This window comes from Gavia stellata, chromosome 7, assembly GCF_030936135.1.
Source record: "Gavia stellata isolate bGavSte3 chromosome 7, bGavSte3.hap2, whole genome shotgun sequence".
Taxonomy (NCBI): Eukaryota; Metazoa; Chordata; class Aves; order Gaviiformes; family Gaviidae; genus Gavia; species Gavia stellata.
This window is the reverse complement of record NC_082600.1, coordinates 36366467-36381132: the sequence shown is the minus strand read 5'-3', so window position 1 is coordinate 36381132 and position 14666 is coordinate 36366467. Positions and strand designations below refer to the sequence as shown.

At 34.6% G+C, this 14666-nt stretch overlaps 1 protein-coding gene across 1 annotated transcript in view; it reads right to left on the bottom strand.

The window, feature by feature from the left end:
- RYR3 (ryanodine receptor 3) overlaps positions 1–14666 on the bottom strand; it is a 239895-nt gene that overhangs the window by 154573 nt on the left and 70656 nt on the right. Inside the window, exons 8-12 of the mRNA XM_059819553.1 lie at positions 14172–14271; positions 11020–11113; positions 9929–10003; positions 8852–9008; positions 2551–2724 (exon numbers count right to left, since the gene is read on the bottom strand). Coding sequence (XP_059675536.1) covers positions 2551–2724; positions 8852–9008; positions 9929–10003; positions 11020–11113; positions 14172–14271 — 600 coding nt within the window. The remainder of the gene's footprint in view (positions 1–2550; positions 2725–8851; positions 9009–9928; positions 10004–11019; positions 11114–14171; positions 14272–14666) is intronic.

Below are 14666 nucleotides of genomic sequence, written 5' to 3'. Positions count from 1 at the left end.
TAGCTCCACATTTTGGAGCTACAGGAATTAAAATATTTGACAGATAGGATATTAAAGCTGCCACACCTTGTAAAGTAATTACACCTTCATCACTGTGTAGCAGATACGCACTTTTCTCCCAAAGTATGCAGTAGATCAGGGAAGAGAGAAGTCTTTCAGAAGGACCTAATCTTCCCTATTTCTTTGGCCAAAAAAACCCCTCAACTAAATCCTCCAGAAACACCACAATGACAGGAAAGTGCTTTTTAGAACTCCAGTAAGTAGATCATGGACAGAAGCACCCACCACTGCCTACTCCAATTCTTCAGATAAACCATTTCCCTGCATATAAAGGGGAATTTGACACTGCCTTGGTTGTTGAAGTACAGCAGGGCATTGGTATTGACCAACACCCTAAGTAATGGTCCAGGACACAAATGCAAAACATGTAGCATATGTTTCTCTGTTTCTCCAGCATTCTGGAGCTCTGCAGAGTTTATAACCCCAGAGCTATTAAAGCACAGAAGCAAGCTCTCAAACTGAAAAGACAGGCATCCATCACTCACTCCAGGTGGTTGAGAAATATTGAATAGAAAATTGTTGTAAACATCACCACTACCCAGCAAAGTCTTGAACCCTTGCTTACCAAGATCTCAGAGAGAGAGATACAACAGATCAAAATTCTGGTAGAAATCATTCAATGGAAGCCTCATAAATGATGCCAGAATTTCTTACATATTTGTGTCTCACAAAGACAGCATGATAACTAGATACATGAAACTACACCAAAGCCAAACAACACAAATTTTTACTCTGCATTTTAAGTATTTTATAACAGAACTAACTCCATAGTTGTTTTCTCCTCTCTAGATTTGCAGCAGGTGTCAGTGATAACAGCTAGGTTATGGGAACAAAAATACCCCTTTGTCTCTTGCAAGTTCTCAATCCTCCTAGAGCTACTGAGGAGTGTTACAAAAAGTGCAGGTCAGCTTGAGAAGGGTTACAGTGACTGAAAGTGAAAATCTCATGACAAAATTATGGTGGAGGATGTATACAAAACTATGACTTCACTTTTACTACAGAAGAATAAATTTGATATGAAATTTAAAGGGATGTATATATCTAAAAAATTATAGACTAGTACCATATTTTGCAGAGGACAAAAAACTGTTTCTTGCCTCCACAGGGCTATCAATTACAGGAAGTGAGAAGGTTTGGGTTCTCTTCTGTTTGAAGGCACTTAGCAGGAGATAATTCTCCAGGTGAGAAGGCAACAAAAGATTTGGAGTCTTTGAACATGAATTAAACAGTTTGAAAGGAGAATAAAAGTGACAGGCAATTATGGAGGTTCTCTTAGTCCCTTGCTGCTGAGCAGAAAACTGGGGGGAAAAAAAATACTAAACTTCACATGAAGCTAATGCAAGACTCTTCACTGAATACCAAGGAATAATCTACACGTCTTTTCAAGAAGTAAAATTCCTTCTGAGGAAACAGGATCCCATAGCCAATACTGGCATGGGAAAGGAAGAGACCAACATTGTGTGATTAAATCTCTTACCAAGAAAATACTGAATGACTGGCATACAATGAAGAATGGCTCTGATCAGCCAGGTTGCTGAGAAGTAGTGAAGGGGCTGGGTACTCACTGCCCATTTATGACCATGTATGCTGCATAAATAATAGAGATTGTGCCAAGGGTGCTGCTGAGGACCTAATTTTTTGCATTACAGTGCTTGTGAATGGGTATCCTCTTGTGAATGCACATAGATACAAGTAATTAAAGAAGAATTCCAACTTCTGTTCAGTAATGAACTTTTTTTTTCATGTTCTAACAATAGGTTCAAGTTGTAAAAATCTATGAATACAGAATCAAAGAATCATTTGGTAATGATGCAGTTCTGTGAAGCTAGAACTAAATCACTTAATTCTGAATGAAATGTAAATATAATTTCAAGAGATAACAGGACATATACCCCTAATTAAGAATATACTCATACCCTATAATCAAAAGGCCAAGAGAAAGACCTTGATGCCACATCACAATTACATCTAACATTTTGCAGGAAACTGTTCATTAATATCCCCCAAGAAGCTTGAGCAGTTTCTAGGGCCACTTGTTAAATAATAAATTTAATTGCCGTTTCATACAATATACTCAATAAAGAAAATCTAAACCAACAGTGAATATAAGATGACTTACAAGTTTATGCCTTTAAACAGTTAAATGTAGATTTTGAAAAAAGTGATTGGACCATCCAAATCAGGAATTTCCATAGTTTACTGAAGTATCCAAAATAAAAATTGAGCCCAAATTAATAATTTCTTCTGGAAAGAAAAATAGCTAAATACATTTCTTAGCAGCAAAGTTTTTCTTGAGTTACATAGTTATGTTAATATTCACCATTTTTTTCATTTTTAGAGTGAAACACTCACACCATTTTCAATAAAACAGCACAAAACAATTAAACCCACAATTGCCACATTGGTAGAATGGTAAAAAACAGGACAGATCAAAACTGTTATGCAACTAACATTAGTTTTCCAAGTAATTAAAAAAACCCCAAACATTACCTTTCTTTTCAAGGGACCTAAACGTGCTGATTTAGCATCTTGTGCTTTGTAAGTCAACCACAAGGCACTAGCCACATGTTGAACAAAACAGATTGAATCACCGTACTTTATTTCGGGGACTCCCATTCCATCAATGTCACGTTTAAGACTAGAATCCTGCTTTTCTTTTAGCTCCTAAGAAGATAAAGTAAAAGTTGGCATTAAATCTCCATACTGAAACAGGATAAATCATTGAACTCTACACTGAAACACATTCCAAAATTGAACAATGTTTATGCTACTCATGTTGTTAAGATGCAGCTAAAATTTCATTTCACATAATTTCTGTTTCTATCAAATTAATTAGTCAGATTCTGATGAAAAATAATTTCAAAGTTGAAGCGTCATTTTCACTGAAGCAAGAAAAATCAAGTAAAATCCATTACCATGTAAAGATATATAAAAAAAGAATTTTTAAATATTTAACCTAACCTAATCAATAATTGATGTAATAAAAGTCTCAGTTTAGTAGAGCCTGTAAAATTCTGTATTACTAAAATTTTCAGATTTTAGCTTAAATATGAAAAAGAAAAATGAGCAGAACCATATTTTGAAAATTAGTTAAAATATTTTTACACTAAATAATTTTTTGCTTATAAATAGTATATGCAATAAAAAGTTCACTTGGAATGATGCCTCTGTATTGCAACAACCAGCAAAGAAGAAAATATTTAATTTTTAAAATAAATACGAGTTGGCTTTTAAATTTATTTTACTTTTGCATTTCTTATTTTTTATATTTATTTTATTTTTACATTTATCCTCTTTGTAAGAGGAATTGGATTCTTTCAAATCTCTTTTGAAGACATTGCTCAATGTGTGGCTGGAATACCCAGTACCATTTTTAATCTCAACCTATTTCTTAAAACCATTATTCTTCATTTACAACCAGATGTTTTTAAGTCTCCAGCAAAAAACCAAGTATCTTTTTCTTGAAAATAAAATAGTTTTCCTTTCAAAACTGAATTCAGAAATATGAACAGAATTATGCAGCAAATTCTGTAATAGCACATTATGGATGCATGTGCATGTGTGTGATTAAACAAAAAAACCTAAGTAAATAAGAGTAATTAGATTGTATCATTTTTCTATGATTTCAAATGCTCTGATGGACTTAACCTTGAATGTAGATAGTTGCTCATTTGTTGCTCATGTGTTAGACATTGATACATAGTTTACATTATTGTATGTGTAACAGGTTTCCTTACTTCATTTCAGTTTACTGAATGTACAACATTGGTGGAGTAAAAAGTTCTATTTTAACTGTGCTAATCTACTTTCATTTAAATGGAATTTAGCTGTCACATTCCAACAATAATTTCAGTTGAAACAGACAGCATTATAATGCCAAGATGAAGTAGAATGAAATTACAAGGCATTCCTTGGGGATACCATTACAGTATCAAGACTATGGGGAAATCATGTCACATCATATTTATGAAGACTGCACTATCACATAAAGATAAAGATGAACTCTTTCAATACACATTTACGGTGAGGCCATTAAATGAAAAATACAATTAAATAGCAAAAATTCAGTAACTGTCAGCAATTAATTATTGGGCTTTACATAGGCTGAAGACGAAAACATTTTTCTCAAATATTACATCTGTGTCAAGAATCAATGGAAATTTCAATGAAAAAAATCATAATGTGGTAACAAGTGATCCTATATTAAGTTACTGTTCTAAAAAACTGAGTGATATTGATCCTTTAGTGACATCCATCAGAAACATAAAGAAAAAACAGGATTTTTAAAATTTCATAAATAAAGTTTTAAAATTATTTTGGGGGCCTGAAGGCTGTTCTCACTTTAAGCAATACAGCATAAATTCCACTTTGTGATGTTTTGCTCTTTGTGCTCTGTCCAGTTTCTCTAGGATTTCAGCCAAGTCATTTGATAGCAGTGTGCAAAGAGAGGGTGAATTTTCTAACAGCTGAAAAGTATAGTCAGATAAAGATTATCAGGGGAAGAGGGGAAAAAAAAATCTCTTATCTAGATATTTGACATATCTTAGCAGCAAAATATCCAAACACTTACTCCTTCAAAACCCTCTCTTCACAACCTATTCTCAGTTTAACACCCTCAGGCCATGAATGAATCAAGTTGAAGAAAACAAATCACACCATGGGTCTGGAAGATGGCAAAGGCAAAATAACAGTAACAAAAAATGAAAAAAGAAAGAAGGAATGAACAAACGAACTTGAGGGCAAAGCTGTCAAAGACGCAATTTTCACAAGATAGTTAATATACTAGAAGAAGGGCAAGATTTAGAAAGTGAGAGAATTCATAGATTCACAGATTCCTACGTGACAGAAGGAAGGTAAGAAATGGCAGTGTGAACAGAACAAATAAACCCAACTGTCTTTACAATGATTTTTCAACGGCGGTCTTGTAAAAATGCAGTAGGGGAGAAACCTTTGATACTTTACGGGCTTGTTTGTGTACCACTAAGAATGGTAAGACAACCTGACTGCTGAACTCTTAGCAAATCTCAACTATGCAAGCTAATTAGAATTGTGTATTTTGGTGTTGCATACTGTTAGTGCATTGAAAGTACTGCCACAGGCTACCCCAATTTAAAAAAAGATAAAAGGTCTACAAAATGTAAGAGCAGAGGACTGATACATTGAGCTTACCTATCTTGCAAGTGGGCTTTGCTAGTGGGCTTACTGTACCCTGTATACTTTGCTGTATACACCACAGTAAGCAAGGGGAAAAAAAAGGTGATTTTAATTTTACCTTCTACTTTCTCCTCCCATATAGAATAAGTAGAAAAAATAGCTTAATACTGTATTTGAAATGCAGTGCTTACTGGGAAAGGATAATTGTAAAATATGAACTTACAAATAAATACTTGAACTTTTCGAGACAATTGTAGGTAAAGGACTCCGTAATACCTACCATCTTATTCCAAAAACGAATTAAACTTTATGATTACTACTAAACTATTACGACATCATAATGCCATGTTGAGCCCCCAAGATAGCTACATGCTGGCAGTAATATTAAAATGATATCAAATCCTTCTGCATGAGTCATCTGTGACTTTTGAATGTGTCAGAATGTTACTTACTCAGACTACACCAATAATTTCTTCATCGTCAATTGTATATACCATCATGAAAATAAAATATGAAATCTCAACTATTAATTCAGGGCTACAACAATTTTTAAATAAATAAATATTTTTAAATATGCTCTTGTTCTTCACTGTGTTTATTCTCGAAGAAGTTTATAAGCAGAATCAAGGTTCTGCTCAGAAGAGTATACTGAGCCAAGTACTGTGCTGGAATGAGAACATCCCATTTCAAAACAGGATTCCATCTGCTGTAGGGAAACTGCTGTGTCTGTGGTCACAAGGCATTACAGAACTGTTGCCTTTAAATATAAAGGTTCACATTTTAAAACTTTCTCAAAAGTAAGCTCCATATTAAACCCAACAAAAGGCATAATTTTGGGGGTTTTCTGTCAATTTCTGATGCTCGTAGGCTTAGTTTGCAGTAAATTGCAATAAATAGACATATATTGCATATGCTATTCTCATTGAAATCAGCACCATTAATGTTCTTTAGCATATTCTTTCACTTTTTTAAAAGCTCCCTTTTATTCTTATTTATTTAAGGATGTATTAAGGAAAACTCTAATTTGTATTTTATAATTTAAAAGATGTATTTTGATTTCCAGTGTTACCCGGCAAAAGCAAACAACAAAACAGTAAAAGTAAATACATTATGAATGCAATCACAGGTTTTGAAAAGCAATGAACAGACAAGACTGCTGAAATGGTATGTAACAATACTGAGGATGAAGGTGTGCTTTTTCAACAAGTGGGACTCTAACAACTGTTGGAAAAATAACACTAAGTCATGTCTTACAGGCTCCTGAGAAGCCTTGGGGATTTGGTATACTCCACACAGCTCTGCCTACTGGCAAAGATAATTTCTTTTTTCCACAAAAACTCTTTTGCTGGCTTCCAAATTGGAAAGAATACCTCAATGGAGAAATGTTTTACTTCCTTTTGAATACTCCACAGCAATGTATAATCTGAGCAACCTGGTCTGAATTCAGTCTTGACCCCGCCTGGAGCAGAAGGATGGACTAAATGACTTCCCAAGGTCCTTTCCAATCAGAATTATTCTGTGATTCTAAAGGGCGGGAGTGCTGTAAAGAGCCAGGTATTCCAACAATCTATTTTTAAAATTCTGTACACATCTGGATAGGAACGTATTAGACAGTTATCTTGAAATTTCCCTTAATTCATGCCATGTTAAGGTCCAGGCAAGTGAAAATATTTCTTCATTGAGAAAATGAACAAGAGAAAACAAAGGTTTACAAATACACATGCGCAGAAATTAAGATAATCACACTTGCATATATCTAATCTAACTATTAGTTCTACAGATCTTTCTCCCCTCAGTCTGTACGAAATCAGCACTTGGCTTTAAAAGTCCTTTCCTTCTTACAGTCCGTATCAGTCTCTGGGGTCTATTCGCTTCAAAAACCTCACCTTTCTTTCTTCAGGAAGAGTTACCACTGTTTGTTCCCCTCACCTTTGGAAACACTAATGTCTCTACCCATGGGCCAGTGCAGCTCTCACTTGCCCAGACAATAAACAACTATTCTTATTCTTGGCACAGGCAAAAGCAAATTTATAACCTATTGTGAGATAAAAATATTCTTCTCCATATAGGACAGCACAAATCCTAGAATGATGAGGCACTGAACTTGGTATTTCATATAAAAATGTACATTAACAACCATATTATGTACAAACACAGTAGAAGGGATGAATGCATTACACAATCATTATTGACTTCTGCATAATTAATTGCTACTGTACTTCACCTTAGTCATTTTGGGGATTGTAACACACAGGCATACCTCAACAAAAGGAGTAACAAAATAGGGTATGTTTATTCAATGTAACAGAAATTATTTATTTTATGAGGATGCATACATAAACATAAAATTTATATACTTAAAATTTATACATTTATATGCATAGTTTAAAATATTAAGACATTGCAGGACAGCGGTGTCCAATTAGGCAGTGAGTACGTTATAGGAATTTGAATACAATGTTAAATCAGTAACTGCGGCATTCCTGGCATACTCATCATCCTTACCAGGGTGCCATGATTTGCCAAAAATGGGAAAAAATTATAGCTGTAATAAATGCCCCTGAACAACATCATATGTACAATCTACACTGCATAGCCTTTACACCGAAGAAAGAACCAAAAACTATTTGGTGAGCATCTAGCAATCTAAGGAAATTTCCTGATAGTTTTTCAATTATTTTGATTGGTTAAAATAAAAATTCTCAGCATACTGTATGCAGTCACACTAATAAAATAAACACTGTTATTTTAAACATGCTAAAAAGAAGTATTTGCTTTATTATACTAACAAAACTCTAGCATCTGTCAAGACCATTAATGCTAGATTTTATCTAGTATATATCTAACTTTAAAGATTCTTTTTCACTGCCCTTCAGGGACTTCACAGCATTCAGAACTACACGGAACATTTAACTTCTCATACTTAATAAAAAACTCTATTGTAGCAGTTATGGCAACTATTTATAAGTAATATCATGAAAGCATATAAAAATTTTTCATCACTTTGGTGTAAAAGCCTTTCACTTTCTGGAAAAAAGTTATTAATTTTGCCTACCTCCATATCATTCTTCATTCTCTCTCATTTGTACTGTTTTTCTCAGCTGGAAATGATGAAAAAGCTAGTAATATGCAATTAGCAGCTCACTGAAGAGCACAGTTTGAAAACATGGTTTAGAAATCACTGACTACATTTTCTTTGCAATTCACCTATCAAGACACTGCACAAAGAATAGCAAGGGCAGAATTTTGCCCAAATGAACTGAATTCAGTTGAATTCAATTATGACAGAGAGCTGGAATGAATAACATTCTAATGAGATTCTGTCCAACTAAAATGATTCTATAATGATTAAAGCATTCATAGTAAACCACTGTATCTGGCATTGTATTAGTTTTCAATCTTGTTTTTTTAACCTGTTAACAGTTTAGTTTACTCAAATTTATTCATCATCCCTATTTTTCCTCAAGGAAACCTTTGTTACTCTTGACTCAGGTTGTTTACCTTTGTATTTAAATGCATAATCCCTGTTAATTGCTTCAATTTAGAAATTACAAATAATTTCTAAATTGTTGAACCAACTCAGATCTAGTATTTGAGTCCTCCATATTTAAGACAAATTTGCACTGATGTTATTTACCTTTGATGCTCTAAAACAAAAGGCAGTAGATGTTGTGTCTGACTTTTCTCTGTCTAACATTGCAAGTCCTTCATCTTCATTCAGAGCCAAGTACTTTCCTGTTGTAATATGTCGAAGACGGAAAGGCTGTCCCCATCTGATGTTACTTCCACTCCAGCTAAACATATGAGACATAAAAAATAATTTATGAAGTAAGCAAAACTAATACTTCTTTTTGGGCTTTAAAGAACTTTCAGAAAATAGAATGTGCTATATGTATTTCTTTTTGCTTTTGATTTCAATATTTGCATTAAAACAGATGCAAAACTGTTAATACATTTGCAAAGGGAACCTTGGAAAGGAGTAGAGCTTTAATTTTCTTGTTTCTATACCCTCTCTCTGTTTTATTAGGGTGCTACATATGGTGTCCATAAAAATTCCTACATGTTTCTGAAAAATACCAAAGTGTAAATCAACTACTGTATTTCAATTGCCTGTCTAAACAAACTGATTAAACCTAACTGAGGACTCAACAGTCCAAAGAAGTATCCTACATCTCTGCTAGTTATGAGTGTATCTCATTTGCAATCACAAACACACCAAGAGTGAAACAAAAATACAGTTCAGAAGGCCAAAGTTAAAACATGTATATCCTTAGTGTATATATTGAAATGTCACTTGCAACAAATTAACAGATAACTCCCTAGGAGGGAGATAGAGTCTTAAAAAAAAGAAAAAAAAAGATACCCATGAGCAATATTACTGTTCTGATTTTCACCCATGCTTCTAAAACTCCAAGTGAAAACTAGGAAAGCATTTTACTTTTGGACAGAAGCAATGTCTCAAGCAGACATATCTCATAAGCAACACTGATATGGGACACAGACCAAAAAAAAAAAAAGGGGTCTTAAAATACTGACATTCCCTGTATGATTATATCATGGCTAGATTACTTTTTATTATTAACAATGAACATACTAAGATATATCATATAGCAGGACAAATATATTACTCATGTCCTGCCTTAAGGGTCTGTAACAACTGCATTGCTGTTAACATAACAAGAGTTGCTAACAAGATTTCAAAAAATATCAGTACCTTATTCGAAGGGGTTCTACTCTCCACAAAGACCTTGCTCGAACGCCAGCTCCTCCAGTTTCATAAAGCACTTTCCTACAGAAAAGATTCAGCAGATCATCCTCTTGTGTTTATTTGTGCTACACAGTATTTATATCTTACTCCTCTGTAAACCGTATAGGACTCACTTCTTCTCCCCAGCTAAACAGATGGAGTTGAATGGACAGAAGATGCCTACTCATCAGCAAGAGCACGATACACAATCCGAATGTCCCAGGTAAATTAGGCTATTTCCATTAAGCTGTTCTCTCTCAGGAGTTGATAAAATACTTTGCCTTCAAAGTGGCTGAGAAACTTTTGCTGTTACTTAATCAGTCATAAAAATATGTAATTCATACAGTTCCCAAGAGATTAATCTAAATTACTAATGCTCTTAAATACATATAAACACAATATTAAAATAATTATACACATTTGCATACATTAATGATTATCTGCATGAATACGACATCGGAGACTTCATTCCTACAATTACTTCTAACATTCTTATTGAAAGACAAAAATGGTGGTGCTAAAACAAAAATTTTGTATTATAATCCTTACAAATCAGATTAATACAGATAAAATTATATATTAGCTTTAGGAAACTGAGAAATAAAAACCAGGAAGCAAAGGGATTCAGCCTTTAATATAATCTAGTTTTCTTGAATTACTGGCTGGGGGTTAGTGACATGTTTTAGTGTTGAAACTAACATTCTACTCAATAATCAAATACAAACTATAGAAAATTAGTCCTCTTCACAGGAATACATGTAAGAAAGTTTTTCACCTTTCAGTAATCATTCATGTCTCGTCATTCAAGCACCATAATTTCTATAACCTTTCTCATATATAATGGATATAGGAAATACAATGGATAATAGGAAAGGTCAGCAATAAAAGAACTCACGACTGATCTTCTGCTTAGTAGGTCTCAACTTCTTGTAACAACGTCACTGCTTAATTTAAGATTGCCGTAAAGAACGTTTAACCTATCTAACCTCAAATTCAGCTGACAACAAGCTATTCCTTTCTTGAGAGAAGGAAATGTATAAAAATGCACCACCACTTACTTGTGCTGTGAATCATTCTGATCTGTAGATGGAATTGTCAAACACTCATCATGGCCATGGAAAAAACGTACTACATGTCCACCAAGAAGATATCCTGTAGAAGAAGCACATTTTACTCTTTAGCTTAAATGCTGATAATATGAAAACAACCCTCAAAAAATTAAAAAATCCAAAAGACCTAGGTGAAATCTGTTTTCCAAATGTTCACTCATAACTGAAATTAAAGAAGAAGAACAAATTTAGTATGACAACATACTATTTTTTTGTATCTTTTTCAGTTAAAAATATTTCTTCTCAAAATGAAGACAAAAAGAAAGCAATCTCTTAACATTTAAAAATAAAATTGGGATTCTGGGACAGAAAAGGAAAATAAAAACTTCTGCAACAATTACTGTTTTTAAAAATTGAATACTTTATGTAAAAGACAAATCAAATATATAATACCACAGTTTCCTCCCCCTTAATACAATTTAAATGTTCTCAATACAAAATAATTCAGTGAGTTCATCAGTTTGGTCTGACATTTATAATGTGTCAAAATCAAAACTACCCAGCAGCAGCAGGAGACAGAGGACAGAAAAACACTTAGCAGTTCTGAATAGTAAGCTTAATGGAAGCTAAATTTCCAAACCATTTAACAGAAAGACTACAGGTCAAAACCAGCACTTTGCCTCACAGAAAAAAGAAAAGAAAAAAATGGTGTAGGGGGAGAATGATTCATCAGACCCTCAGTCCAAACTGTTATGACCTTGTAAGTGAAATTAATGCCTTTTAAAAGAACAAACACACATAAAGGAGGAAGGGTAGAAGGAAACCTTCATACTGTGCAGCTGATTCAATATAAATTTGTAAAATAGGAAAATGGTAACTGGCAATTATCCTGTTGTCAATTAATACAAAGGTCAAAACAAAGAAAGAATGCGAAAAAAATATACTTTCCTGATATTTATGTTCCATCAGAAGTACTTCAAACATCACAAAAAGTCTGTTGTGAGACTTCCAGTCCAATTTTAGACTCCGGAAATCCCACTTTCTCAGTCTGTCCATTCAACTTGAGCTAGGCTGCTAAGTCTTTTGACACATGATCAACCCTCATGTAAACCATTCTGAGAAGTGTATATACAGCTAAACCTAAGCCTAGTAATTGAGAAAAAACTGACACGCAGAAAACCTACTTCTCTGCTTACCCCACCCTATCCTTTTTATTTTATTAGGCAATTTTGGATTTTGTGTCCAATTCTGAGCTACAAAGTACAAGGGTTCCAAGTACAGCAAAGGGCCACTAAGACAATTAAGAGACTGGTGCATCTCATACGTGAGGAAAGGCTGAGAGAACGGTGACTGTTTGACCTAGAGAAGAGTAGGCTTTAGGGGGATCTCATCAATGTAAAGAGAACAGAGTCAGGCTCTTTTCAGTGGTGGCCAGTGACAGGACCAGAGGCAATGGGCACATACTGAAACACAGGAGGGTCGCTCTGAACATCAAGGAACACTTTTTCACTGTGAGGGTGTCTGAGCACTGGCACAGGTTGCCCAGAGAGGTTGTGGAGTCTCCATCCTTGGAGATACTCAAAAGCCACCTGGACATGGTCCTGGGCAACCTCTTCTAGGTGGCCCTGCTTGAGCAGGGGATTGGACTAGTTCCCTTCCAACCTCAACCACTCTGTGATTCCGTAAGCACTTAGGAAATTTAGCTGCCAAATCCCTGCTGTTACAGAAATCTAAAATATACCACTGATCTTCCATGATGTCTCTGTGTAGCTCATTAAGTTTGTCATCTGTTACAAGTTCTTAATTTTACTCTAGGACGGCTTTTCTGTTTGCTTGGTTTTGTTTAACCTGTGAACCCTGAGAACACGGGGACTTTTCCAGAGTTAACCTCTATTGTGTTTATGACCCATGATGACATGGGCCCAGGCAGCCATTTATAAATATAAAGCTCCAGCATAATAAACTTCGTGCAACAGAAAGCAATCAGAAAGTATTACAAGGAAAATCCCGTATGCTCTTACAATGAAAACCTACCAACACTCTGAGACAAGTTTCTTATGGGCCAATGCAGAGGAATACTGTGGGATGCTGATTTACACCACCTGGGGTTAGAAGGGCCCAACCATAGTTCAGATAAGCCTTGTGACTGTTAGTCTTTAGCACCAGCGTAGTCTGCTTCTATCAAGACTTAGTATAGCTGAGCCCAGGGAAATGCATTGTCTCTTTCAGGTCCCTTATAGCTCTATTTTTTTCCTATGATCCTGTATATTACTATATCATAAGTGATTAGTTTTAGGCCCAAGTGATACAAAATGATCCTGACTTCAAGACATTTACCATTCATGAATGTGGAGGGCTAATACTTTGAACACAGAACAGCAGAGGTAAAGTACAATGTTTCTTATGACAGTGCTAATGACAGAGTACAGGACTGAAATAAGGAGAAATATTGAGTGGATGAGACTTTCATTACAGAACAAGACATTTCTCCAACAGAGTAAGTTGCTGCTTCTCAAACATGGTTGTAAAGCATAGTCAAGTACCTAGAAAGGAATTCTGACCGTGTGATGTAGGATTTAAAGCTAATTAAGAGGATGCGTTTAGAGAGCTCATTTTCATTGACTATTACAGAGAGACAGTAAGGAAGCATGGCTGTGAGATCCAGAAAGGATATTGAGCAAATACCCTTAAAAAACACAACTAAGAGACTGAAATAGGAACTATGAGAAACCTGCTTTCCATTTTACATGTACCTTTATCTCTCTTCTGTTACCTCTGTTACAGGGTGATTGAAAATCCTATGCAAAAATCTAAGTTTACTGGCTTTAGTTATTCTGCAGGTCTTACTCCCCAAAATTAAATTGAAGACAATAAACTCATCTGTTGCTTTGTCAGTCTTCACTTCTCATGCAGCTTTTTATGGTTTGGTATTCTAAAGTTACAGCACTTATTTAGCTTTTCATCAGTTAATCCAGCTGATGTATCTGTATTTCCCCGTCTTCCCTTCTGTTATTCTTCTCTCCTATGCTCATTTTCTTTATTTTCATTAAGCTCTTTGGTTTGGTGTTCTGAGGGTGGATTTTTTTCATTTTCAGTCTTTATGAAAAGCAATACAAAGTCATCTAAAGTATATACATTTCTAAATAAATAAAATGACAAACCTTCTGTAATATTGCTTCCTGAGCACGTAGGATGCACATTCCATAGCGTCTGCATAAAGGAGGCATCCACCTGAGTACTTCCATTTGACATGGAGAGATGCTGAAATAAGACAACAGTAACAGGAAACAGTGAAATTTATGTGCTTAAAAATATTTAGTATATTAATTTCACAACAAAATAGAAATACATAATAAATATACAGATATTCTTTAAAAATTAGTAGTCACTTGCTTTTAAAATGAACTCGTTTTTAACTTTAATCAGCAGACTCCAGCTGCAGCTTAGAAATCTTCCACAGTTACAGAAATAAAAACTTCCCAAGATGGAGAATGCTGAAGTACACCTCAGGATAAAGGCATGGAAACAGTCTTGTTCTAAAAGGGGGGAAACCTTTCACTGAGGAAAAAAAAGCGCATTACAACCAGGCATTATTTCCTAGAGTAGAAAAAATGTCATTAATAAGAATCCCAACCATTTTCTGCAACTCCTCACAG